General features: G+C 37.5%; 1 protein-coding gene across 5 annotated transcripts in view; it reads left to right on the plus strand.

Annotated features, from left to right (window-relative positions):
* The window catches only part of SNX27 (sorting nexin 27), an 81,696-nt gene that overhangs the window by 24,970 nt on the left and 29,414 nt on the right, over positions 1-27,312 (plus strand). For 2 of the 5 annotated variants that reach the window (XM_012767603.3, XM_012767602.3), the window contains exons 2-5: positions 10,773-11,004; positions 22,641-22,833; positions 24,558-24,622; positions 25,992-26,096. In XM_012767603.3, coding sequence (XP_012623057.1) covers positions 10,773-11,004; positions 22,641-22,833; positions 24,558-24,622; positions 25,992-26,096 — 595 coding nt within the window. The remainder of the gene's footprint in view (positions 1-10,772; positions 11,005-22,640; positions 22,834-24,557; positions 24,623-25,991; positions 26,097-27,312) is intronic. The other 3 variants (XM_076000127.1, XM_076000128.1, XM_076000126.1) reach the window with 2 other exon arrangements.

Here is a 27,312-nt window from a genome sequence, read left to right on the forward strand (position 1 = left end):
TCAACTCATTTAGGTAAATACCTAGGGGTGTGATTGCTGGATCCTATGGTAAGACTGTAAGAAACTGTCTTCCAAAATGACTGTATCATTTTGTATTCCCACCAACAATGCATGACAATTGCTGTTGCTCTACACCCTCACCGTATTTAGTATTATCAGTTTTGTTTTCTCTTTTTGTATTTTAGCCATTCTAATAGATGCATAGTGTTATCTTGTTTTCATTTGCAATTCCCTGATGATGAATGATGTTGAGCAACTTTCCATATGCTTATTTGCCATCTGTATATCTTCTTTGGTGAGGTATCTGTCCAGATATCTTATCTATTTTTAAATTGGATTGTTTTCTTTCTGAGTTTCTGTTTTTGTTCTTTTTTTACTTTGAGTCGGATGTGGGTTAATATTGTTGAGTTTTAATAGTTGTTTGTATATTTTGGCTACAAGTCCTTTATTAGATATGTGTTTTGCAAATATTTTTTCCTAGTCTGGCTTGTATCTTCATTCTCTTAACATTATCTTTCACACAGCAGCAGTTTTAAATTTTTTTTTTTTTTTTTTTTGAGACAGAATCTCACTTTGTTGCCCAGGCTAGAGTGAGTGCCGTGGTGTCAGCCTAGCTCACAGCAACCTCAAACTCCTAGGCTCAAGCAATCCTCCTGCCTCAGCCTCCCGAGTAGCTGGGACTACAGGCATGCGCCACCATGCCTGGCTAATTTTTTGTATATATTTTTAGTTGGTCAATTAATTTCTTTCCATTTATAGTAGAGACGGGGTCTTGCTCTTGCTCAGGCTGGTTTCGAACTCCTGACCTTGAGCAATCCGCCCGCCTCGGCCTCCCAGAGAGCTAGGATTACAGGCGTGAGCCACCAAGCCCGGCAGAAGTTTTAAATTTTAATAAAGTTCAGCTTAGCAATTTATTCTTAAGTGGATCAGTGCTTTTTGGTGTTTTATCTAAAATCTCATCGCCAAACCCAAAATTACCTAGATTTTCTCTTATGTTATCTTTTAGAAGTTTTATGGATTTGCGTTTTTATAATCCACTTTGTAACATAGTATTGGCTCTAGGTTATTTTTTTTTTTTTTATTTTTTTTTTTTTGAGACAGAGTCTCACTTTGTTGCCCAGGCTAGAGTGAGTGCCATGGCGTCAGCCTAGCTCACAGCAACCTCAAACTCCTGGGCTCGAGTGATCCTTCTGCCTCAGCCTCCCGGGTAGCTGGGACTACAGGCATGCGCCACCATGCCCGGCTAATTTTTTTTATATATATATCAGTTGGCCAATTAATTTCTTTCTATTTATAGTAGAGACAGGGTCTCGCTCTTGCTCAGGCTGGTTTCGAACTCCTGACCTTGAGCAATCCGCCCGCCTCGGCCTCCCAAGAGCTAGGATTACAGGCGTGAGCCACAGCGCCCGGCCAAGCTCTAGGTTATTTTGTTCTTCATGTTTACAATTTTAAATTACTGCTTTCTAGTTTATCAAATTGTTATACTATAATTTTCTTGATTATTCGTCCCCCTGGTGTTGACTTTTTATAAGAACAGAAATTTGGAAACAACCTAGATAATAATGGATATGTTTGTGCTTAACTTTTTTATGTTTAGGATTATTTCATTTATTCTTTCAACAAATACTTGAGTGTTCTACATGCCAGTTCTTACCCTTGCAGAGCTCATCTTTTGGTTATTTCCTTAGGATAAATCAGCAATGCAATTATTAAAAGAATATGAACTTTTTTTTTTTGGTGACAGAATCTTGCTCTGACACTGAGTGACAGTGCAGTGGTGTCATCATTATAGCTCACTGCAACCTCAAACCCCTCAGCTCAAGCAATCCTCCTACTTCAGCCTCTAGAGTAGCTGCCACACCTAGCTAAGTTTTTTTACTTTTTGTAGAGATGAGGTCCCACTATTGTCCAGGCTGGTCTCAAACTCCTGGGCTTAAGTGATCTTCCTGCCTCAGCCTCCCAAAGTGCTAGGATTATAGGCGTCAGCTACCATGCCTGGCTATAAATATTTTTAAAGAGGTTTTATAGTCTATATGTTTAAAGTATTTCAGTGTCTTTGACAGTTTCCTAAATGTTGTATATTTGGCTGAACAAATCCTTTTTCAAATACTCTGTCAGAAGAAAATGCTTTATGGTACTGAATGCTTAAAAATCTAACAAGTGGAACCTAGGCTTCCTAAGAAACAGAATCTGAATTATATTTGTAATGCAATACAATGGTATTAAGGCAGTGTTTGATGAATTTGCCTCTTAGCCCTTACATTATAGCTTTGATAAACTTGAGAGAGATGCTGCTGCTGTCTGACTTAACTTTATAGTCATCTGTTGCTGAGTTCTTAACTATATATACTAGGCCTGAAATATATGTCCTATTGTTTATAGGAGTTTAGGAAGAAAGCCAGAGTAGTAGGAGGAGTAAAGCTTGTAAGACTTGGAAGTATCCAAAGTTTAGCTTATTTTCCACAAAGATATGGGAGGTGAAGGAGAAAGCATGTATTTTATTCTTTAAATGGTTTTATGCTGTTGATATATACAGATTCATCTACTGGAATCTTCATAATTAGCCTTGTTCACTCATAACAGCAAAAAAAAAAAAAATCGGAGTAATCTGAATTATGTTTCATCCAGATGATGGACTGCTATTTCGCACTTATAGATGAGGATATTATGTAATAATTTTTATTTTAAAGCAACTTTATTGAGGCTTCATTTACGTACAGTCAAATGCACACATAGTCAGTACAGAGTTGGGAGTTTTGACAAAAGTATACACCCATTTAACCACCACCTTAATCAAGATATAGAACGCTTCCATCACTTCAGAAAACTTCCTTCCAGGCCGGGCGCGGCTCACGCCTGTAATCCTAGCTCTCTGGGAGGCCGAGGCAGGCAGATTGCTCAACGTCAGGAGTTCGAAACCAGCCTGAGCAAGAGCGGGGCCCGTCTCTACTATAAATAGAAAGAAATTAATTGGCCAACTAATATATATAGAAAAAATTAGCCAGGCATGGTGGCGCATGCCTGTAGTCCCAGCCACTTGGGAGGCTGAGGCAGAAGGATTGCCTGAGCCCAGGAGTTTGAGGTTGCTGTGAGCTAGGCTAATGCCAGGGCACTCACTCTAGCCTAGGCAACAAAGTGAGACTCTGTCTCAAAAAAAAAAAGAAAACTTCCTTCCATTCAATACTCATCTCCTCCCTTCTAGACAACCACTGATCTGATTTCTACACTATAGAATAGTTTTGCCTGTTCTGAAACTTCAAGTAAATGGAATCAAGTCAATAAGATTCTTTTCTCTCTCACTTTTTTTCCCTGAGTGTGTTTTTCATATTTATCTATATTATTGTGGCTATGAACAGTTTATTCATTTTTATTGTTGTACTACTCCATTGCATGAATATTCCACAATTTGTTTATCTGTTCACCTTTTGATAGACATTTGGGCTATTTTCAGTTTTGGACTCTCATGAATAAAGCTACAGTGAACATTCAAATATAGTTGTTTGTGTGGATGTATTTTCATTTCTTTTGGATAAATACCCAGGAGTGGACTTGCTGGATCATGTAGTAAATGTATGTTTAACATTTTAAGGAACTGCTAGATTGTTTTTGTTTTAGGCACTTATCAGCAATGTATGAGAATTGCAATTGTTCCACATCCTTGGCAAAACTTGGTGTTGTCACTCTTTTTTTAATTTTAGCTATTGTGGGTATGTAGCCATTGTTTTATTTATTTATTTATTTGGCCCTTCCCCCCATCTTCCAGCCATTGTGTTGTTGTTGTTTTTTTTGTTGTTTTTTTTTTGAGACAGAGTCTCACTCTGTTGCCGGGACGAGAGTGCCCTGGCATCAACCTAGCTCACAGCAACCTCAAACTCCTGGGCTCAAGCAATCCTCCTGCCTCAGCCTACCACGTAGCTGGAACTACAGGCATGTGCCACCATGCCCAGCTAATTTTTTCTATATATTTTTAGTTGTCCAGATAATTTCTTTCTATTTTTAGTAGAGACAGGGTCTTGCACTCCTGACCTGGAGTGATCCTTCCACCTCGGTCTTCCAGAGTGCTAGGATTTCTGGCCTGAGCCACCGTGCCCAGCCCAGCCATTGTGTTTTAATCTACAAAATTGAAATGTATGTCTTATTGTTTGTAGTTACAGGAATTTATTGTCTGTTTTAATGGGCTGCTTCTGAGGGACTAATTACCCTTTAATTACTTTCTTGCCTGTCACAGGGGAGTCAAAATAGTAGTGTGCTTACCATGTAGATAGAATGGCTCCTTGCTGTGGTACATATAGTGACTGGCTTTGTCATTTCCATTCATACCTAGTTTTGATTATATACAACTTTCTTCACAAGCAGTATACAAATCCTGACTAGAGCTTTTTCTCCTGCTTCTGGGAGTGTTTATATTAGCTTTGCATTTTCCCTAGCTTGCTAACTTTGGTTGAATAGAAGTCTTATTTGAAACTACCCCCATTAACTAGCTTAAGGCCCCTCTCCTTTGGGGCCAAATGTTGGTCTTATGTAAAATTGAACATTTTATTAAAATCATCAAGTGTATCTTTATAATGTTGAAGACATAAATTAGGTATCATCTAGTTGCCTAAGGAAGCAAAATTTTGGTCATATTTGTGGGTTGCTGGAATTTTTGGCAGACTTCATTTTTTCCTTCATTTTATTATGAAAAAATTCAAACATACAGAAAAGTTGAAAGTATTGTATAGTGAATATCTGTATACTTATTACCTAGATTCTATAATTAACATTTTTTTTGAGACAGAGTCTCACTCTGGGTAAAGTGCAATGATGTCATCATAGCTCACTGTAACCAAAACTCCTGGGGTCAAGGGATCCTCCTGCCTTAGCCTCCCTAGTAGCTGGGACTACAGGTGCACGCCACAATGATTGGCTAATTTTTCTATTTTTTAGTAGAGACGGGGTCTCACTCTTGCTCAGGCTGGTCTCAAACTCCTGAGCTCAAACAGTTCTGCCTCGGCTCACAGAGTGCTAGGATTACAGGCATGAGCCACCACACCCAGCCCTATCATTAATACTTTACTATATTTGCTTAATCACATATCTGTTGATTTTGTTTTGATAATGTATTTAAGCTACTACCTTTCTTTAAGGAGGAAGCATAGATTGGTATGTCCTGCTGGGCAATAGGTACTTTTTTGTGTGATATGGGACTTAGCAATTTTCTGATGCAGTGATTTTGTGAAGGTGGCTATTTTGTGAACCCCATTATCATTGGTTGAGAAGTTAGTCATTTATTTTCACACGAATTCCAACTATATTATGTCACAAAGACAGAAGAAAGGCAAGGGAAATTGGTGGTAGAAAGGATTTATATCATTAGGGAGGCCAAAATACTACCAACCTGTTTGTTCAATTTTTATAAATACTATAACACAAATAGCTATCATTTATTGAGTTGTTACCATGTTCTAGAGCTTTATCTCATTTTAGTTCTCACAACAATTCCATTAGCTATAGGTATTATTAGCCCTATTTCATGGATTAGAAAATTGAGGCCTAGATTGAGCAATTTACATAAGGTCTCATCTGTTAAATGACACAATTGATATTCAAACCGAAATCTGTTTGACTCCCAAACCCATGCTTTGAACTTGAAGTGTGTACTGCTGAAAGTTTTCCTTTTATTGGAGAACTTGTATTTTGCATTTATTTATGTCTTCAGAGTTGTACAAACTGTTGAGCCACGCCTCATTTGAGCCTGGTATAGTAGCATTCTTGTGGAAAAAAGTATATCATATAAACCTTTTTATATCATATAAACATTTTTATGACTGTGAAGACCTCTTAATTCTTGAGGAAGGAGGGCCCTTTTTCAAATCAGGCATCCTGAGTTTTTTACTGACCTCATTTCATTCTCTGAAGAATGAAGGAATTTCCCACTTTGTATTAAGTTGTGGAATATATAGCATTCCTTCTATTCCTTGAACCAGATAAATAATAGCAAGTATGTTTAGGATATGACACTATAAGTTTTTTCCTTTTTTTTTTTAAAGAGGTTTTTGGGATGATAGCCAATTTGAAACTTGGTCTTACTAATAAAGTGGTGAAACCTAAGCAAGCTTCCTTGCTCCCTGGCTACTCTTGGTGTAAGTCTCACTTAAGTTTTTCTGACAATTTTCAGGGCTTATTTTTGAGAGTGACAGAAGGAGCAGTGTATTGTGATTTGAAAACTGAATGGGTGGGCCAGGTGTGGTGGTTGAGGCCTGTAATCCTAGCACTCTGGGAGGCTGAGGTGGGAGGATTACTCGAGTTTAGGAGTTTGAGACCAGCTTGAGGAAGAGTGAGACCCCATCTCTACCAAAAATAGAAAAAATTAGCCGGGTATGGTGGCACATGCCTGTAGTCCCAGCTACTCGGGAGGCTGAGGCATGAAGGATTGCTTGAGCCCCGGAGTTTGAGGTTGCTGTGAGCTAGGCTGATGCCATGACACTCTAGCCCAGGCAACAGAGTAAGACACTGTCTCAAAAAAACAAAAACAGGGCCGGGCGCGGTGGCTCACGCCTGTAATCCTAGCACTCTGGGAGGCCGAGGCGGGAGGATTGCTCAAGGTCAGGAGTTCGAAACCAGCCTGAGCAAGAGCAAGAGCGAGACCTCGTCTCTACTATAAATAGAAAGAAATTAATTGGCCAACTAATATATACAAAAAAAAAAAAAAATTAGCCGGGCATGGTGGCGCGTGCCTGTAGTCCCAGCTACTTGGGAGGCTGAGGCAGGAGGATCGCTTCAGCCCAGGAGATTGAGGTTGCTGTGAGCTAGGCTGACGCCATGGCACTCACTCTAGCCTGGGCAACAGAGTGAGACTCTGTCTCAAAACAAACAAACAAACAAAAAATAACCTGAATGGGTGAAGGTGTGTTTTGAAAGCAATAGTTCTGAAAATTTTTAGAGATTACATATTTCTTTTTGAAGCTGATGAAAGTTAGGGAAATTCTCCCCAGGAAAAAAATGCATAATATGTATGCAAATACAATTTTACATACAAATTTTTTTTCCTTTTTTTTTTTTTTTTGACACAGAGTCTCACTTCTGTTGCCCGGGCTAGAGTGCCATAGTGTTAGCTTAGCTCACAGCAACGTGAAACTCCTGGGCTCAAACGATCCTTCTGCCTCAGCCTCCCAAGTAGCTGGGGCTACAGTCATGCGCCACCATGCCTGGCTAATTTTTTCTATATATATTAGTTGGCCAATTAATTTCTTTCTATCTATAGTAGAGACGGGGTCTCACTCTTGCTCAGGCTGCTTTCGAACTCCTGACGTTGAGCAATCCACCTGCCTTGGCCTCTCAGACTGCTAGGATTACAGGCGTGAGCCACTGTGCCTGGCCTCTTTTTTTTTTTGAGACAGAGTCTCACTTTGTTGCCCAGGTTAGAGTGCTGTGGCATCAGCCTAGCTCACAGCAACCTCAAACTCTGAGGCTCAAGTGATCCTCCTGCCTCAGCCTCCCGAGCAGCTGGGACTATAGGCATGCGCCACCATGCCCGGCTAGTTTTTTCTGTATATTTTTAGCTGTCCAATTAACTTTTTTTATATTTTTGGTAGAGACGGGGTCTCGCTCTTGCTGAGGCTGGTCTCGAACTCCTGAGCTCAAACAGTCCACCCTCCTCAGCCTCCCAGGGTGCTAGGATTACAGGCGTGATTTTTTAGATTCACTGACTCCCAAGCCTATCAACTGAGTACCCCAGATTAAAAATCCTTTAAAGGAAAAAATTAGGGAACTGAAAAGTAAGATTTGAGCATCAGTTTTTAAACTTTTTTCACAAATGCACATCTCATAAAATTGATTGCACCAATAAAAAGTCTTACAGGGGTCCTTAAACTACGGCCCATGGGCCACATACTGGTGTTTTTGCCCATTTGTTTTTTTACTTCAAAATAAGATATGTGCAGTGTGCATAGGAATTTGTTAATAGTTTTCTTTTTCTTTTCTTTTCTTTTCTTTTCTTTTCTTTTCTTTTCTTTTCTTTTAAGACTAGTCAAGTGCAGTAGCGAGGGGGGGGAAGTAGTAGAACAAGGAGTTCAATCTGTAACTGACTGTGAACCATCACGTGAGATAACTCACTACCTTCAGACCAGCCTGTTCATAGTTTTTTTTAAAACTATAGTCCGGCCTTCCAACTGTCTGAGGGACAGTGAACTGGCCCCCTGTTTAAAAAGTTTGAGGACCCCTGTTAGTATCTAAGATACTTTGTTCAGTCTCTAAGGTGTTAGTTTTTAACTGTGTTAAGAAAAAATTAACATGGGTATTCACAATTAAGCTAAGGTTCTAGCTATAGATGAAATTCTCTGATGACTTCTAAACTTTGCTTTTTCAATTTGTTTCTTCTACCATCAAAACATTTTCTCGGAACTAGTAAGGACTGGCTCATGCCTGTAATCGTAGCTACTCAGGAGGCTGAGATGGGAGGATCTCTTGAGGTGGCTGGGAGTTTAAGACCAACCTGGGCAATATAGTAAAACCCCTCCCCACCCCCATCTCAAAAAAACCCCCTAAAAACTAGAGGCCAAATAATTAGATGAAATCCTGTGCCAATTCCTGACTTTAGATTTCTATTTCTTCTTTAACAAAAATCCCTATATACATAGTACTTCTTACTTCCTAACTTTAGGTTTCTATTTCTTCTTTAACAAAAATCACTATATACATAGTACTTCTTTCCTTTTCAAACCTTTATTTATTTATTTTTTTGAAACAGAGTCTTGCTCTGTTGCTCAGACTAGAGTGCTGTGGCGTCAGCCTAGCTCACAGCAACCTCAAACTCCTGGGCTCAAGCAATCCTTCTGCCTCAGCTTTCCAAGTAGCTGGGACTACAGGCATGCGCCACCATGCCCGGCTAATTTTTTCTATTTTAGTTGCCTGGCTAATTTCTTTCTAATTTTAGTAGAGATGGGATCTTGCTCTTGCTGAGGCTGGTCTCAAACTCCTGACCTCAGGCTATCCTCCCACCTTGGCTTCCCTGAGTGCAGGATTACAGGCATGAGCCAGCACACCCAGCCCTTTTTAAACCTTTTGATGCAAGTATTCAGGTATTGTTCTAGGCAAGTTACATGTTATTTTACATTAATCCTTACAACAACTCTGTTAGGGACTTATTATTGTCCCCATTTTACAGATGTGAAAAGCAAGGCTAAGAAAGGTTAAATAACTCCATCAAGACCAATTCTGGTGCTACAGGACAGGACTAGGCTATTTGAACTCAAGTAACTCTGGCTTCAAAGCCCATTTTCTTCCATTTTACCATACTGCTGTCTGATCAGATTAGACTGTGTTTTTTGATCTGTAGTCTGACTGATCTGAGTAAAAAGCCCAAATTTCCATCAGTGGAAAGTGCTCTTTATTTTCTTTTATGGCTAGCTTATTGTAAAATTACTGATTTTGTTGTTGTTGTTATATGTTAGACTTTTAAGTTGTGAAATGTCAAGAGTCCTGAATTTACTGGCTAGATTGTTAAACCCTAAATAAATAAGGACAGAGGCTAGCTGACCGATCTCCTGCCTATTCTGTTTATATAAGTGGATGTTTCTGACAGAGACAATTTCAGTGACTGAAAAGTTTATGGAAGGTTTGTTACTAAACTTAGCATCATTTTCAGAAAGGAAAAATCCTAATAGTTTAGAACAAGACTGAAAAAGAAATTAACTCTAAAGGGTAGATGAGCTTTAAATATTAAATTAATTAGAGGCCAGGTGTGTATTTTCTATTCTTGGGATAGCCATGAGAGGTAAACTCCAGGACAGCTGCCCAGTGGTTTTTGCTGAACAGGCAGGCTGGGTCAGCATTCTGAGAAGGTAGTTTGGTTTGCTGAGTGAGTTTTGTGAGACTCAGCATCTTTCTTGACAAAATTGTTGTTCTTCTAAACCTTGTGCCTTTCCTTATTTCAGCCTTTTATACGCACTGAAACAGGAAGGAAAATGAATAGGTTGATTTTACTATATAAACTTAGGTATATATTTTTTTAGATTGGACTGATCACACAGGGCTCTAAGTGAGGCAGCTCAGAACAGGAAAAAAGTAGATAGAATCCTGAGAGGTTAATTGAAGTGACTGGGGAGAACAAAGGAAGTTAGGTCAGATCATGAGATTTTAGAGATGTAATAACCTTGCCTTTAAAAAAAACCAAGTGATAGAGCAAACTAGTGTATATGAAGATTAATACTGTTTAATTCCCAAAGTAATAAAACTTGTCATAAGGGAAAATTAAGTTGACTAATTTGAGGATATGGGGAGAAATTGGATATAAATGTAAAGGAATTATCTTGAGTCACAACTGTTTTTGAGTCTCTATTTGCAAATTAAGGGAATGCATTTTGTGAAGTTTCTTTTAACAGAATCCCCATGAAGTTTAAATAGGACAAAGAGTACAGTTCAGGTGACTTTGACTGTTTTGTATACATGCTTGGTTAGGTGAGGAAATTGGACTGTTTAGCTTAAAAAGCATTGTTTCCTCCTCAGCTTTACCCTTTTTCCCATGTGCTTTCCTGAAGCTATGTGTGGGATTCTAGTGTAGAGGAAGGGTAGGTCTTCTCACCTGTTTCCATTTTTCCCCCCTGCCATAAGTTCACAAACAGTTTTTCACATGAGGATCTGTGAAAACATAAACAACTTTTTTGGAACCAAATTAATCTTTTGACTTTATCGTTCATACTGCGTGTCACTGGAGTGGGGGCCGGAGGGTGGAGATACAAGGTGTTTGGACCCTTCTGGTTTATGGGATTGTCTTTTTCCCTTTTTCCCCTTAGGAACGGCGTGAATGTTGAGGGGGCGACACACAAGCAGGTGGTGGACCTGATCCGAGCAGGCGAGAAGGAATTGATCTTGACAGTGTTATCTGTACCTCCTCATGAGGCAGATAACCTAGATCCCAGTGACGACTCGTTGGGACAATCATTTTATGATTACACAGAAAAGCAAGCAGTGCCCATATCGGTCCCCACATACAAACATGTGGAGCAGAATGGTGAGAAGTTTGTGGTGAGTGTCAGCCCAACTCGGTCCTCAAACATCTAGCTTTGTTTCCGTCAGTCTTATCATTATGAAAATATAGCAGTAGAATAAAAGACTACAACCTCTGTCAGTTTGTCTACCAGGAAAATGGTTTCACACATAAATAAAAGACAGTGACCCTGATTTATTACAGTTGATAAACTACAGTGATAAAGAAGAGTCCTATTTCTGCTTAACTATAATTCCATTTTATTTCCAGGCAGTTTCAAATTTGCATTCTGGTCGGTTGTAAACATGTGAGTTTTTGTTTGTTTAGTTTCTTTTCTGTTTGTTCTTTTATTGGTTGCCATATCTCTTTGCTAGTAGCAATCTCTCATTTACTGTTGATTCTGTGGTGCTATAGAGCAAGATTAACTTAAAAATAATTTGGGTAATGCAAATTATGTCTTCCAAAATAATTTGGGTAACACAGAGGTTCATCCATCCCAGAACCTGTGTGTCCCTACACTCCTTTCCACATCTTGTTCGTTTTCTTTTTCTTTGGAGATATCTATGTGGTTAACTCTGGTTTTTCCCAAGGTCCTAATTATACTCTGAATACAATTCCAATGAGCTATTTCATCCATTTCCAATCTATTGATGTTGTAGAAATGCAGGAAATCCCATCTTGAATTCCAGGAGATTCATGTGCTAGCCCCTTCTCTGACTGCCTTTGTTCTTCAAAACCTAATTGCCACTGATAGCCCAATCTACTTAATTTTTCTCTTGGTTGCAGTATGCTTTATTTGCCTTTGATTATTTTGGGAATGTTGATATAATGAGAAATGTTTGCTATACTTAGTAGGAAATGTAGCGGGTTCTGTTAGACGTTGGTAATCAGACTACAGGTGTTTAAAACTGACCTGCTGACTAAAGTTGCAGTCTCTCAAACTGGGATTTATCCCCTGCATATGAACGAGCTACTAAACATTTATGATAAATTCTTTTTAGTGAGGAGATGAGAAAAGCAAGGAAGCTAGAAAAGTTGCAGAGGATCAAATAATATTTGCAACTGCATCTGTAATTTAGCTGGAGATGATAACACATAGGTTTTACACCAACATGGCCTCTGTATTCTTAGAACCACGCACAAAATTTAGAGTTTTATGCTTCAAAAGTGCTAACTTTGAATCATAAGGCATGCAAGAAGTTGAAATCAAGGTCAGGTCCCTCAAAGTAGAGCAGATGGGATGTTGAAACCATCTGGGAATTATCTAAAACCTTGGGAACTTGAGAAAAAGAATGAAACTATTAATTGTCCTTTTTAAAAAAATCAATTTTATTGAGTATAATTTACCTACATCAACATTCACCCACATTAAGTGTCCACTTTTGTGAGTTTTAACAAATGTTCATAGTCCTATCACCACCACCACCACCATGAAGATATAGAACATTTTCATCACCCCAGAAAGTTCCTTCATGTCCCTTTGCAGTCAGTCCTCTTTCCCTCCCACTGCCCTTGTCAACCACCGATCAGCTTTCTGTCACCATGTTGTGCCTTTTCTGGAATGTCAAATAAATGGAATCATACAGTATGTACTCTTGTGTCTGCCTTTGTTCAGTTAGTATAGTCCTTTTAATATTGATACACATTGTTGCATATATCAATAATTTGTTTCTTTTTATTGCTGAGTAGTAGTCCATTGTAGGGATTTACTACAGTTTGTTTATTTACTCATTGTTGATGCTTTGGGTTGTTTCCACCTTGGGGCTGTTATAACTAAAGCTTCCATGAAATAATATTAACATACAGGTCTTTTTGTAGACCTATGTTTTCATTTCTCTTGAGTACATATCAAGAAGTAGAATTGCAGGGTCTTGTGGTAAGTGTAAATTTAATCATATAAGAAACTACTAAACTATTTTCCAAAGCGGCTATACCATTTTTGCATTCTCATCTGCAGTGGAGAGTTCTAGTGGCTCCATAACTCTTGAATGTTTGATTTTTTCAGTCTTTGTAATTCTAGTCATTTTCTTGTGTGTATAGTGGTATCTCACTCTGGTTTTAATTTGCATTTACCCAATGATTTGTGATGATGAGCTGATTTTTGTGTGCTTAGTGACCATTCATGTATCTTCATCGGTGAAGCATCTGTTCAACCCTTCTGCCCATTTAAAAAATTGGGTTGTTTGTCTTATTATTTTGTTGTAAGGGTTCTTTATATATTTTTATATAAGTCCTTTATCAGATAGATGTTTTGTAAATATTTCTCCCAGTTTGTCATTTGCCTTTTCTTTTTTTAAAGTATCTTTTAAAGAATAGAAGTTTTAAATTTTGATTAAGTTCAGTTTATCAGTTTTTAAATTTATGGATAATGCTTTTTTGTGTTCTAAGAAATCTACCTAACCCAAGGATACAAACCTTTTATGTTTTCTTATAGAAGTTTTATAGTTTTAGCTCTTTTTTGTAATAACTAAGGTATGATTTATATTCCACAAATTCACCCATATAAAGTGTACAATTTAGTTGTTTTTAGTGTGTTCACAGAATTCTACACTCATTACCACAATCAATTTTAGAACATTTTCATACCTCCAAAATAACCCAGTAATACTGTGTAGCCATCATTCCCCAGATCTCCCATCCCCTCCAGCCCTAGGCAACTGCTAATCTACTTTCTATCTTATAGATTTACCTATTCTGAACATTTCATATAAATGGAATCATATTTTGTGACTGGCTTCTTTCACATAGCACAATATTTTCAAGGCTTGTCCATGTTGTAGCATGCATCAAGACATCATTTTTATTGGCAAATGACATTCCACTGTATGGATATACCACTTTTTATTTATTCATCTTCAATTGATATTTGGTCTGTTTCCACTTTGGGGCTATTATGAATAGTGCTGTTATGAACATTTGTTTACATGTTTTTGTGTAAACAGATGTTTTCATTTTTCTTGGGTATATACCTAGGAATGGAATCGCAGGGTTATATGGTAATTCTTTATGTTTAACCTTTTGAGGAACTGCCAAACTGCTTTCTAAAGTGACTGTACCATAGTTTTCATTGTTCATACTTTAGGTCTGTGATCCATTTTGAGGTTTTATTTATTTATTTTTTTTTAATTGTGTGATATAAGGGTCAAGAGTTTTTATTTGTTTGTTTGTTTTTCATATTGATATCCAGTTGTTTCAGCAGCCTGTGTTGAAGAGAATGGTCATTCCCCTTTGAAATACCTTGGCATCATTGTTGAAAATCAATTGACCATATAAGTGTGGTTCTATTTCTCAACTTTTTATTTGGTTCCATTGATTACATGTCTGAACATTTCAACATTTATGTCATTTTGGGGTTGGCTTCTGTTAAGTGTCTTCTCCCTTGAGAATGGGTCTTATCCTCCTTATAGTAATTTTGGATTGTATCTTGGATATTATGAACATTACATTGTATAGACTCTGGGTTCTGTAATATTCCTCTGAGTAGTATTGATGTTTTTGTTTTACCTGACAATAAGCTGTAAGCTGTGTCACCTTCTGTGGATTGTACCTCAAGTCTCAGTTCAGCTCTTTCAGCCTTTGCAGTGCTGCTTTGAGTCTGTATACATTGTTCAGAGAGGGCTTAGTCTGAGATACATGTGGTATTCATTGACAGAATTAAGGGATCCCCTTTTCTGGCTCTCTCTTGCTTAGGATTCTCCACTTACTCTGGTGGCAACCATGGTTGCCTGAAATCTTCTCCCTATATCTTTGAGTGAGACAGATATCAGGGTTTCTACTGGAGTTTTAGTTGCTTAAGTTGTCTTGTGACTGATGCCTACCAGCCTGCTTAAAAGCCCCTTAAAAGCAGGAATCCCCCATCCCACCCTGTGTAGATCATTGTTCCATGTTTTGATTCCCCCCACAATCTGCCTGCTTTTAGTGTATTGTTCAGAATCCTCAGACATAAAAACAAACAAATAATTTTTTTGTTCGTTTGGGTTTTTTTGTTTGTATTTTGTCAATTTGTAGTTGTTTTATCAGTGGGAGGGTTGATCTACAGGGAGTTTATGCAACAATACCTGAAGCAGAATCCTCAGTTCTATCAGGTTTTCTTTATGTATATTGTAGTTGTTTTGTCTTCTTGATGAATTAACCCCTTTAACATTATGAAATATCTCTTTTTATCCCTGGTGATAATCTGTATTCTGATGTCTTTCTCTGCTATTAACATATATAGCTACTAATAGGCACTTCAGTTTTATTTTGGTTATTGTTTTCAATGTATATCTTTTACATCCTTTTACTTTTAACCTATTTATATTTTTATAATTAAAGTGGGTTTCTTTTTTTTTTTTTTGAGACAGAGTCTCACTTTGTTGCCCAGGCTAGTGTGCGTGCCATGGCATTGCAGCTTAGCTCACAGCAACCTCAATCTCCTGGGCTCAAGCAATCCTCCCGCCCGAGCCTCCTGAGTAGCTGGGACTACAGGCATGCGCCACCATGCCCTGCTAATTTTTTGTATGTATATTTTTAGTTGGTCAATTAATTCCTTTCTATTTTTAGTAGAGATGGGGTCTCGCTCAGGCTGGTTTGGAACTCCTGACCTTGAGCAATCCGCCCACTTCGGCCTCCCAGAGTGCTAGGATTAAAGCGTGAGCCACCACGCCCAGCCTAAAGTGGGTTTCTTATAGATACCTTATAGTTGGGTCTTGCTTTTTTATCTAGTCTGTCAGTCTTTTTTATTTGGAGTATGTAGGCTGTTACCTTTAGTGTAATTATTGATATAGTTAGGTTAAATCTTATCATATTTTTCTTTGTTATCTGTGTCTCATCTGCTCTTTATTTCTTTTTTCCTCCTTTCCTGCTTTTTTTTTTTTGATTAATAGGTCTTTATAAATGATTTCATTTTATCTCCACTATTGCTTTATTAGATATAATTTGTTGTTTTATTTTCTTAGTAGTCACTCTAGGTTTACAGTCTACATCTTTAATTTATAAGCATATATCTTCAAGTAATTATATATTACTTCATTTATAGTATAAGACTCTTCTTACAAGAGTATATTTTATTTCCACCTCCATCCTTTGTGCTATTGTCATACATTTACTTCTTATATGTGTTATAAACTTTATGATACATACATTATTATCTTTGCTTTAAACAATTACCTTTTTTTTGAGACAATGCCTTGCTATGTTGTCCAGGCTGGGGTGCAGTGGCATTATCATAGTTCACTGCAACCACAAACTCCTGGGCTCAAGCGATCTTCCTGTCTCAGCCTCCAGAGGAGCTGGGACTATAGGCATGTACCACCACACCTGGCTAATTTTTGTATTTTTTGTAGACATGGGGTTTCATTCTTGCTCATGCTAGTCTTGAACTCCTGGTCTCAAGTGATCCTCCTTCCTTGGCCTCCCGAAGTGCTAGGATTACAGGCTTGAGCCACTATGCCCAGCCCAAACAATTACCTTTTAAAGAGATTCAAAATGAGAAAAGAGTTCTTTTATATCTGACCACATATTTACCATTTCTGATATACTTTATTGCTTTGCGTAAATCCAATTTCCATCATATTCTCTCTGCCTGAAGAACTATTAATATCTTTTGTAGTGCAGATCTGCTGGAAATAAATTCTCTTGGCTTTTGTTGGTTTGGAAAAGTCTTCATTTCACCTTTATGTTTGAAAAGTATTTTTGTGGAGTATGGAATTCTGGATTGATAGTTTTTTTCTTTCAGTAGTTAAAAAATGTCACTCTAGGCCGGGTATGGTGGCTCACACCTGTAATCCTAGCACTCTGGGAGGCTGAGGCGGGCGGATTGCTTGAGGTCAGGAGTTCGAAACCACCCTGAGCAAGAGCAAGACCCCGTCTCTACTATAAATACAAAGAAATTAATTGGATAACTAATATATATAGAAAAAGCCGGGCATGGTGGTGCATGCCTGTAGTCTCAGCTACTCGGGAGTCTGAAGCAGAAGGATTGCTTGAGCCCAGGAGTTTGAGGTTGCTGTGAGCTAGGCTGATGCCATGGCACTCTAGCTGGGGCAGCAGAGTGAGACTCTGTCTCTAAGAAAAAAAAATGTCACTCTAGTCTTCTGGTTTGCATAATTTCTTATGAAAAGCCAGCTTGTTTTAATTTTTGGTCTTCTCTGTGTAATATTTTAACCCCTTCTGGCTGTCTTCAAAGTTTTCTGTTTATCTTTGGTTTTCAAAGTTTGATTTTTATATGCCTAGATGGGTATTCCTTGGTACTTATTCTACTTGAAGATTCTATAGTTTGATATCTTTAATGATTTTTGGAAAATTCTCAGCCAGTATGTCTTTAGATATTTCTTCAGCCCTGTTTTTTCTCTCTTGTCTTTCTTAGATTCCAATTACCTGTATATTAGACTGATATTGTCCTAGAGCTTTTGGATGCTCTATTCTGTTTTAGTTCTTCTTTTTCTCTGGTTCCCATTTAGATCATTTTTACTGACTTGTCTTTAAGTTTGCTGATTCTTTACTCAGCTGTGTCCAGTCAACTGATGAGATTCTTGGAGGAATTCTTCATCTCTGATAGCATGCCTTTTATTTTATCATTTCTGTTTGATATTTGTATATAGTTTTCATATCTGCTGAAATCTCTGTCCATACATGTATTCTACCTTTTCCTTTTTCATTAGATCTTTTTTTTTTTTGAGACAGAGTCTCACTCTGTTGCCCTGGCTAGAGTGCCATGGCATCAGCCTAACTCACAGCAACCTCAGACTCCTGGGCTCAACCGATCCTTCTGCCTCAGCCTCCCGAGTAGCTGGTACTGCAGGCATGCACCACCATGCCCGGCTAATGTTTTCTATTTTTGGTAGAGCCAGGGTCTCGCTCTTGCTCAGACTGGTCTCGAACTCCTGACCTTGAGTGATCCTCCCGCCTCGGCCTCCCGGAGTGCTAGGATTACAGGCATGAGCCACCTTCATTAGATCTTTTAGCATATTAATCACAGTTATTCTAAAGTCCCTGTCTAATAGTTTCAACTTCTGGGTCTCACCTCTGAAATTGCTTTATCTTTTTACAGAAGTATTAGGTTTTTTTTCTTTTCTTTTCATTTTTGTCTGGTAATAATTAACTGAATGCCAACCATCATGTGTAGAACAGTAGAGATGACTAGAGTAAATAGTATTTCAACCTGAAAATGGGCAAGCCTCTGCTGTTAGGCAGTTGAGTGAGTTAAGCTGGGTTTGTGTTTTCTTGTGGCTCTCATTACTTTTATCGTACCATAGGCTTCAAGTTCCTGTAGCAGTAGGCTGCTGTTACCTTGTGCTTAGAGTGAGGCCTGGGTTCTGGAGGGTTTTTTTTTTAGTATTTCTGTCTCAAAGCCTTCAGTCACCTCTACATGCCTGCACCACAGACAAGTTCTCTCTCTTGCTTGCTCCTCTGCCACTGATAGACTGTTCTTGCTTTTTATTTGCGCTAGCCTCTTTTGGTAGAGGTGGATGTTGTGGGGTCCAGCCTTAGCCATAGGCAGGGTCGGTCTGTGTCGCCGTGCCTTAGTTATTTTGCCCTTCCTTCTTTTCTGAGACAAACTCTGCTTAGTATCTGTGGTTAGTCTTGGGAAAGAGTTTCCTGTCCCTCCTCCAACTATCGCAGACTCTGCTTGGTATCAGTGTGGAAATCTGGACCTAAGATGGTTTCCTGCCTCTCGACAGGAGTACAGAGTATTTTGCTTTTTCCCCATCCCCAGAAGCAGTGGATCTTTGTGCCCTCTGAATGAGATGGTCTGCTACCTGTCTTCATCTGTTTCCTACTGCTGTAACAGAATAACAGATTGGATATGAAGAAAAGAGATTTATTTGGCTTAGGGTTCTGGAGGCTGGGGATTCTACTGTCAAGGGGCCACATTTGGGGAGGGCCTTCTTCCTGTATCATAACATGGAGGAAGGCATCACATGGTAAAGAAGTACCTGTGAGACAGAGAAAAGGAGGGCCTAACTCCTGAGATAACTATAATGTGTTCTCTCCATAACTGCATTAACCCTTTCATGTGGGCTTTACCCTCACGACCTAATTATGTCTTAAAGGTCCCTCTTATTACCCTCCCAATGGCAAATAAATTTCAACTTAAGTTTTGGAGGGGACATTCGAGCCATAGCACTGCCCATCCCCCAGTAGCCTACAATTTTTGCTTAGAAGAGAAGGGTATGGGAGAGTGGTTGGGCATTGTATCTGTCCCCTAGCAATTGCTAATCACCTCCTGTAGACCTGGGCCACCAAGGGAGGCTATCTCTAGTCTCCTGCCCTGCCTCTAGTCTTTCTTCTGAATACAGTAGAGGCCCAGGGAAAAAATTTGCAAGTTAGTGGGAAGTCTCCTGGTGTCTGGAGTGGAAGTGCTCTTTTTTTCTTTCTTTATTTTTTTTTGAGACAGACTGTTGCTCTGTCACCCTGGCTAAAGTGCAGTGTCATCATCATAGCTCGCTGCAGCCTCAAACCCCTGGGCTCAAGCGATCCTCCTGTCTCAGCCTCCCAAGTAGCTGGGTCTATAGGCATTTGCAACCATGCCTGGCTAATTTTCCTATTTTTTGTAGAGATGCAGTCTTGCTCTTGCTCTGGCTGCTCTCAAACTCCTGTCCTCAAGCAATTCTCTTGCCTTGGCCTCCCAGAGTGCTAAGATTACAGGTGTGACACACCAAGCCTGGCCTGGCTTCCTAAATCCCAAACAAAAGCAGAAACAGCCTATGATAGCTGCTTAATGTCCTTTTCTACTGACTCTTTTGTCTTTGTCATTTCTGAGTCTGTTTATACTGGCCAATTTTTCTCCTGGTCATAGGTCAAATATTTATGCTTCTTTATTTTATTTATTTTATATTTATTTAATTAATTTATTTTTCTTTTTTTTAACTTCAACAATTCCTTGTTCTACATATGCTTCTTTATATGTCTAGTAATTTTTGATTGGGCATTGTACCTTGTATATTAAATGCTATTGGGTGCTAGATTTTGTTATATTCTTTTAAAGAGTGTTGGATTTTTTTTTTCTGGCATGCAGTTAAGTTATGGTTTATTTTAATCCTTTGGGATTTGCTTTTAAGTGGTTTAGAGTAGCTCTCTAGAAAAATTTAGCCCCACTCCTAAAGCATGACCTTTTTGAATTCCCTTCTGAATTCCACATAGATTCAGGGAAGTCTCTTTATTCTGGCTGGAGGGAAGTTGAATGATGAGTCCATATCCTGTGTGAACTCTGGGAATTATTTATTTACAACTCTCCCTTGGTTATAGTTCTTTCCTCAGATTCAGCTAAAATTCAAGGAGACTCAACACAGACTTTTGGACCTGTGTCTTTCTTTAGCTCCCTTTTGTGTGCTTAGCCCTGCAAATTCTAGCTGTTGTGGCTTCCCTGAGCTATAGTTTCTCTCTATTCAACTCCTCAGAACTCTGTTTGGGTGCCCTTCCCTGAGCCTCAGTTTAGAAGTTACCTCCAGGCAGAAAGCCAGGCTTGTGGTAAGGCTCATCTTGTTTGTTACCCTTACTCAGGGATCACAGTTCTTAGCTGCCTATTGTCCAATGTCTGAAAATAGTTGTGTCCTATATTGTGTCCAGTTTTCTAGTTGTTTATAGAGGGAAGTTAATTACAGACCACTTGGAAGTCCCCATATTATCCTGTAAAAGCAGAATATTTTTGTTTAGGGAGAATTCAATTAAAAGTTGATTTTAAATATTCTTGGCTTTAAAAGAAATACCAATGGAACTCTACATATTATGTAGAGAAATCAATTCCAGATGGATTAAGGACTTAAATGCAAAGAAAAAAAAATTAAAACTCTTAGTAGAAAATATTGGTGAATAGCTTTTAGAGCTTGGTGATAGAAAAAAGTTTCTTAAGACACAAAAAGGCCAGGTGTAGTGGCTCATGCCTATAGTCCTAGCACTCTGGGAGGCCTAGGCAGGAGGATCACTTGAGACCAGCCTGAGTGAGAGTGGAGACCTTGTCTCTACTAAAAATAGAAAAAATTAGCTGGGCATGATGCTGTGCACCTGTAGTCCCAGCTTCTGGAGAGGATAGCTTGAGCTCAGGAGTTTGAGGTTGCAGTGAGCTGTGATGATGCCACTACACTCTAGCTGGAGAGACAGAGTGAGACTCTGTCTTAAAAAAAAACCACAAAAAAAGACAAAAAGTGTTGGTTATAAAAAGATTGATAAATTGGACTTTTTAAAAACTAAAAACTTTTTAAAATTTAGAAGACTTTTAAATAAAGTAAAAAGACCAGTGACACACTGGGAGAAGATATTCATAATACACCAATGAAAAAGATTGTCAAGAACATATAAAGATTCTTGACCATCCTCAAAGAAAAAAAAAATTTATAAAGAATGCTACAAATCAATGAGAAAGCTAAAAAACTCAATATAAGGGTAGACAAAACACATGAATAGGTATTTTAAGGACTCACATGGCCAATAAATATATAAAGATATATTGAGCATCATTAGTAATTAGGGAAATATAAATTAGGGCCACAGTAAGAAATCTTTTCAGACCCATTCTGTTGGCAAAAATAAAGAGAATCTTTTTAATATTGCTGATAAGAGAATAAATTAGTGTGACCACTTTAGCTTACATTTTGGCATTATCTCCTGAGGTTGGATATGCACGTGTCTTATAACCCTGCAGTTCCACTCTCAGGAAGAATCTCTTTTCCTTGTACAACAGGTGGCATGTATACAAATGTTGCTAGCAGCACTGTTCACAATAGCTAAAACCCAGAAACAACCCAAATGCCTATCAATGAGAGAGTAAATTAAAAACAAACAACTATGATATAGTCATACAACCAAGTGCTATATGCAGCAGAATAAACCACAAAGATATATAATGTTGTGGATGAGACTGAGTGAAAATGTTCTAAAAAGTCTCATCCAGCATGATACCCTATTTTTACAAAAACTAAAATATCCTTAAAAATTAAAATAAAAAATAAAAAAATTTAAGGATTATATATAAATGCAAAAATATATAATATATAACATATATATTATAAATAATATATAAGATGAAAGCAAGGGAATGATAAACATGGTTGGATATGATAACTTTTTGGGGTCAGGGCAGCAGAGAGATGGGATGGAGAAGGCAGAGACTATATAGTTTGAATTAAGTTATTATCAATGTCTTGGCTTTTATTTTGCTTTTTACCATATCTGCTTGCTAACAAAAATGCTATTGCTTAAATCATTTTTAGTTCTTTTCTTGGGAATTAACTTTAGAACCAGTTTGGGCCACACACAAATGTCAGTCACATTGCTTTATAATCAACCCTAGGTTTTCATCTGCATCCAAATTTGCTTGTTTGTTCATTCACTGTTTTCACCACATTGTCTTCAAATGACTTAACTTTCAGAAAATAAAATCTATCCTTAAAAACTGATAATTGCTGCAAAGGCTAAGCAGTTGGTAAAAACAAAACAAAACCCCAAAAAACTGATAATTGCCTTTGAAGATATTTAAAAGCGTGTTAGAGATCATTTTAATAGCAAAAACAAGATCATGCCCCTCTTGAAGGGTAGCCCTTTTTTGTGCATATGACTTTTGGCATATTTGTTAAAAGTACATCTTAAAGTGCCTAGCAAAATACACCTTACCATCATCAGTCTAAGCCTGACTTTAGATGATTCTGTGATTTAATTTGTAGTAAGTAGGCTTTTCTTTGTTCTTCTCCCTCACCAGGTATACAATGTTTACATGGCAGGGAGGCAGCTATGTTCTAAGCGGTACCGGGAGTTTGCTATCTTACACCAGAACCTGAAGAGAGAATTTGCCAACTTTACATTTCCCCGTCTTCCAGGAAAGTGGCCCTTCTCATTATCAGAACAACAATTAGATACCCGACGTCGGGGTTTGGAAGAATATCTAGAAAAAGGTAAGCCAACCCATTAAACTCTACTAACCTGAGTAGACACAGGGTCTAGACATGCGACTTCTAAACTGTATGGCTGCGTTTCCTGAAACTCAATAGTGAAAATCAAGTTTCTGACTATAGTGTTGAATGATCTGAGCTTTGAAGAGAATATTGGAATGCCAAGTACAGTGATCAGTAGCCTGTTTTATTGGTTCATTGAGTACTTAACACCAACAGAAAAATGAATATTTAGTTTTTGATGCATTGGATGGTCCTTCATGGACCTTTATTTATAGGGTTATATTATTTGCCAGCAAGCACATTCACACAGACTCATCAATATGCTGAATATTAAAGACATTTTCATGAAAGTGATTCTTGGCTTACTGGCATATCCTACATGAAAACTCTTTATTCATTTTATAGGTATCCATGGATAGGTCTGCAGAGCTGTAGTAATCTAAAATTCTATTGTTTGAAGCAGGCTAAAGGTAGAAGTATAGAAATTTACTTGTTATTTCCGAGCTTCCAAACAATACATTAGGAGTCTATGGATGTAGATGCTGAAACATTTGTTTATCTAGAAAGGAACAGAAATAATATAGATCTCCTCAATAAAATAGTTCATCTTGTGGCTCAGAGAAGCGACCTTAGCATACTAAGTTACAGAATTATAGAATTTGCTAGCTGTGCAATAGGTTTTCCTTTAAAATACTGGTTTAATAGAATAATGGTCTTATGTGGTATTTAGTCATTTTGTGTCCTTGTATAAGAACTACTTGACCTAGTTGATTTTTTAAAAAACTTTGGTAGGGAGCCTTATCCCTGAAGAAAAACCATTTCTCCCATAGAAAGTAGTGGAACTTCCTCATCTGTTTTTAGCTCTTTCTAACATGGACTGGCCTCTGAACATAGCCCTCGGGAAATGAGAAAGGGTCCAATTTTTTTTTTTAATCAAATGAAGTAAAATCATCAGTGTAATTTAGCATCCTCATGAGAGTGTCAAGAAATTAATTTTCTTAGTTTTAGATGAGTAGCTACCTATCTGCCTGCTTTCCTTCCTTCCTTTTTTTTGGTGGTTGTTTTAAAGCTAGTCAGTGAGGTGAAATGATGTGCTCAGCTTAATACTTAATTACCTATCCATTTTTTTCCAGAGTGGCTTTAAATGTTTATGGTTCTCTGAATGGGCTGTTCATAGGCCAAATCAATATTTTCCTTTTGTATTTCAGTTTTATATTTGGTTTATTCCTGATGGACATTTCCTTACCACTCTCTCTTTCTCCCGTGTTCTATTGTTATAGCTTGTTAATAGGTCATACAAGACTGCAAAGTTAGATTTACTGAACTTTTTTAATTAATTAATTTATTTAAAGAGACAGGGTCTCACTATGTTGTCTAGGCTGGTCTCTAACTCCTAGGCTCAAGTCAAGGATCCTCTTGCCGCAGCTTCTCAAGTAGCTGGGTCTACAGATGCACGACACCATGCCCAGCTAGATTTACTGAACTTTTATTTCTCTTTTCTGGCTATGTTTAATATTTAGCAAGCCATATCTTTGTATTTTCTATTACTTTTCTCTTATATTTAGATGAATGTTTGTCGTGTCTTAAAGTCTTATATGCCTGGCATGGCATACTACCTCATCATTGCCTCCTACTGATGATTTAAACTTAAACCTTGATATATTTTTGACTTAATATTCTTCATTTTAGGGCCTTATGCCAGATTCTATCTTTGTTTTCTACAGTGTGTTCAATACGAGTCATTGGTGAGAGTGATATCATGCAGGAATTCCTGTCAGAATCAGACGAGGTAGGTGAATGAATACCCCCTTTAGTGACTTTTTCCTCTTGGCTCCTTGTGGGGGAAAATAAATGAAAGATATTCATTATGGGTTGAATTGCCATAAACTTTACAGATGACTACATTTTTTTCTACTTCTTTTTCATATGCATCCTGCATATCTATCTTTTAAGACCTAGTGCTAGGTCTACCTTTGACGCCATCCCTGATAACTCAGGTTATCGATTTTTTTATTCTACCAAGAACTTTTACAATCAGTACCACTCATTTATCACCTTATCACCTATTGCTATCTCAATATCTAATTTTTAGGCATATAATCAGATTTTCACTTTATATTTTTAACTCATAAGAGTGTAAGCTACCTGTAGATAAGAGCTAAATCTTGATCATCTTTACATTCCCAGTGCCTTACCACCCTGTCACGTGTGCCGTAGGTGCTTAATAAATATTAATTGGATAGAAGAATGAATATTTAATGCTAATTAGTGAATATTTAATAATTAGTGTGTTATCCACTAATTATTTTATATGCATATGTCTTATTTTTCCAACTAGATTATAAGTTTTTTACAGACAAGGGCTTATTATTATGCTTTGAATGGTTTTAGGTAATGAATACTACTTTTTTAAAAGTGATAAATTAAGATGGACTCGTTCCTTTTTTTTTTTTAGCGTATTATGGGGGTACAAGTGTTAAGGTTACATATATTGCCCATGCCCCCCACTCCTCCCTGGACTTGTTCCTAAAAAGTGGTTTCTGTCTAATAAAAGTTACAAGGTCAAAAATCCATTAGAGGAATGTGTTAATCATCGAAAGCAGAAAAAGGATTTCTTTTGAATCAAGAAGAATAAGAATTTTTTTATTCTTTGCTAGAAGAAAATTGGGCATCAGACTAACTTAAATGCCTGAGTCTCACCCATTTTTCATTTCAAAGATGTCCTGATTATTTCAAGGTTCAGAAAGGACCTTATGATCCCCTTTGAGCCAATCTATATGCCTTACCATTAATGCCAGAGCATTTTGAAATTACTGCTTTGTTTTCTCTTCACATTTGTGAGCTCTGAATGGGGAGAGGGAAGTGAACCAAAAATCTCATCTGTGTTTGACCTAGACTGCTTCACACAAGTTTTCTGTTTTGAAATGTGAACACGTTGGCTTCGACATGTTTCTCTCCTCGTTGTTCCTCTTAAAGGTTAACTTCTGCTGCAACCTAAAGTCAGTTTCATGACTTGTAAATGTATTGACTTTTTCCCTTTTTTTCATTGTAACTCACTTCCTCTTTATCACACGTTTAGGTTATTGTTTACCTAGCATGTTAACAGGAAGAGTGAGGATATACTGGGTTGTAAATTCTTTCTGTGTCTTTTCCCCCAGAACTATAACGGTGTGTCCGATGTAGAGCTGAGAGTAGCATTACCAGATGGAACAACAGTTACAGTCAGGGTTAAAAAGAATAGTACTACAGACCAAGTATATCAGGTAAGTTAAACTTGAACAAGTAGACTTGACATTGAATGGTGTGAAGCTAAGAAAGATAGATTAAATGAGTTAATACATATAAAATACTTAGAATGTCTAGCACATAAGTTTATTAAATGTTAGCTACTGTTATTAATAATAATTAATGTGAAAATACTTTGCCCTCCTTGAAAGAAAGGTGCAATAAATATCCTAGGTTGTAATAGTTGTGATTAACCCCTCCTTTTTTAAGTGTAAAACTCTTTATAACATACATGAAAACAGAATAGTGCAACGAATCTCCATATACTAATAACTCATATTTAATAATTATCAAGATTTTGCCACATTTGTATCATGTATCCTGTTTTCCTTTGCCTTTGTTTAAGTATTTTAAAGCAAATCCCATGTTATTGGATCTGTATAAACTTCAGTAAGTATGTGTCTAAAAATACGAACATTCTTCTTATATAACCACAATGCCATTATCAAACCTAAAAAATTAGAGCTATTTCCTTGGTATTAGCCAATGATTACTCCATACCCCAATTTTTCCAATTGTCTCAAAATATATTTTTACAGTTGGTTTGTTAAAATCTGAATCTAAACAAGGTCCTTTTATCACATTTAGTTTTTATGTTTGTTTTGATGTAGAGCAGTCCCCCTTCTCCTCCTCAACTTTTTTTTTCATTTCATTGTTTTGTTGCAGAAATTGGGTCAGTGTTCTATAGAATGTCCCACATTCTGAATTTGTTTGTTTCTTTGTAGTATCATTTAATATGTCCCTCTGTCTCCCTATATCTTCTATAAATGGAAGTTTGCTCTAGAGGCTTAATTAGATTCAAGTTCTACTTTTTTGATAAGTATACTTCATAATTGGCACTTTATAATTTGCATTGCTTCTCCACAGGAGGTGCACAGTATCTGGGCTTGTCCCAGCTTTAGTGATACTAAGATTAATCAGTATATTTAAGTGGTGAAAACCTGATCTCTACATTGTAAAGTTCCCCACTGATCTTTTATCAAATGAGTGTATCCATTGATGATTTTTGCTTTAACCAATGATCCATTAAAGGTTGTAAAGTACTGATTTTCTAATTCTCTCATTTCTTCACACTTATTTTTTTTTCTTTTGCCCAACTCGTTGTGCATCTTCACACTTATTAACCAGAATTATTCTGAAAATAACTTTTCCTTATCAACTAAGGCTAATTTAGTTATCATGAAATACAGTATG

Source organism: Microcebus murinus, chromosome 2 (genome assembly GCF_040939455.1).
Source record: "Microcebus murinus isolate Inina chromosome 2, M.murinus_Inina_mat1.0, whole genome shotgun sequence".
Taxonomy (NCBI): Eukaryota; Metazoa; Chordata; class Mammalia; order Primates; family Cheirogaleidae; genus Microcebus; species Microcebus murinus.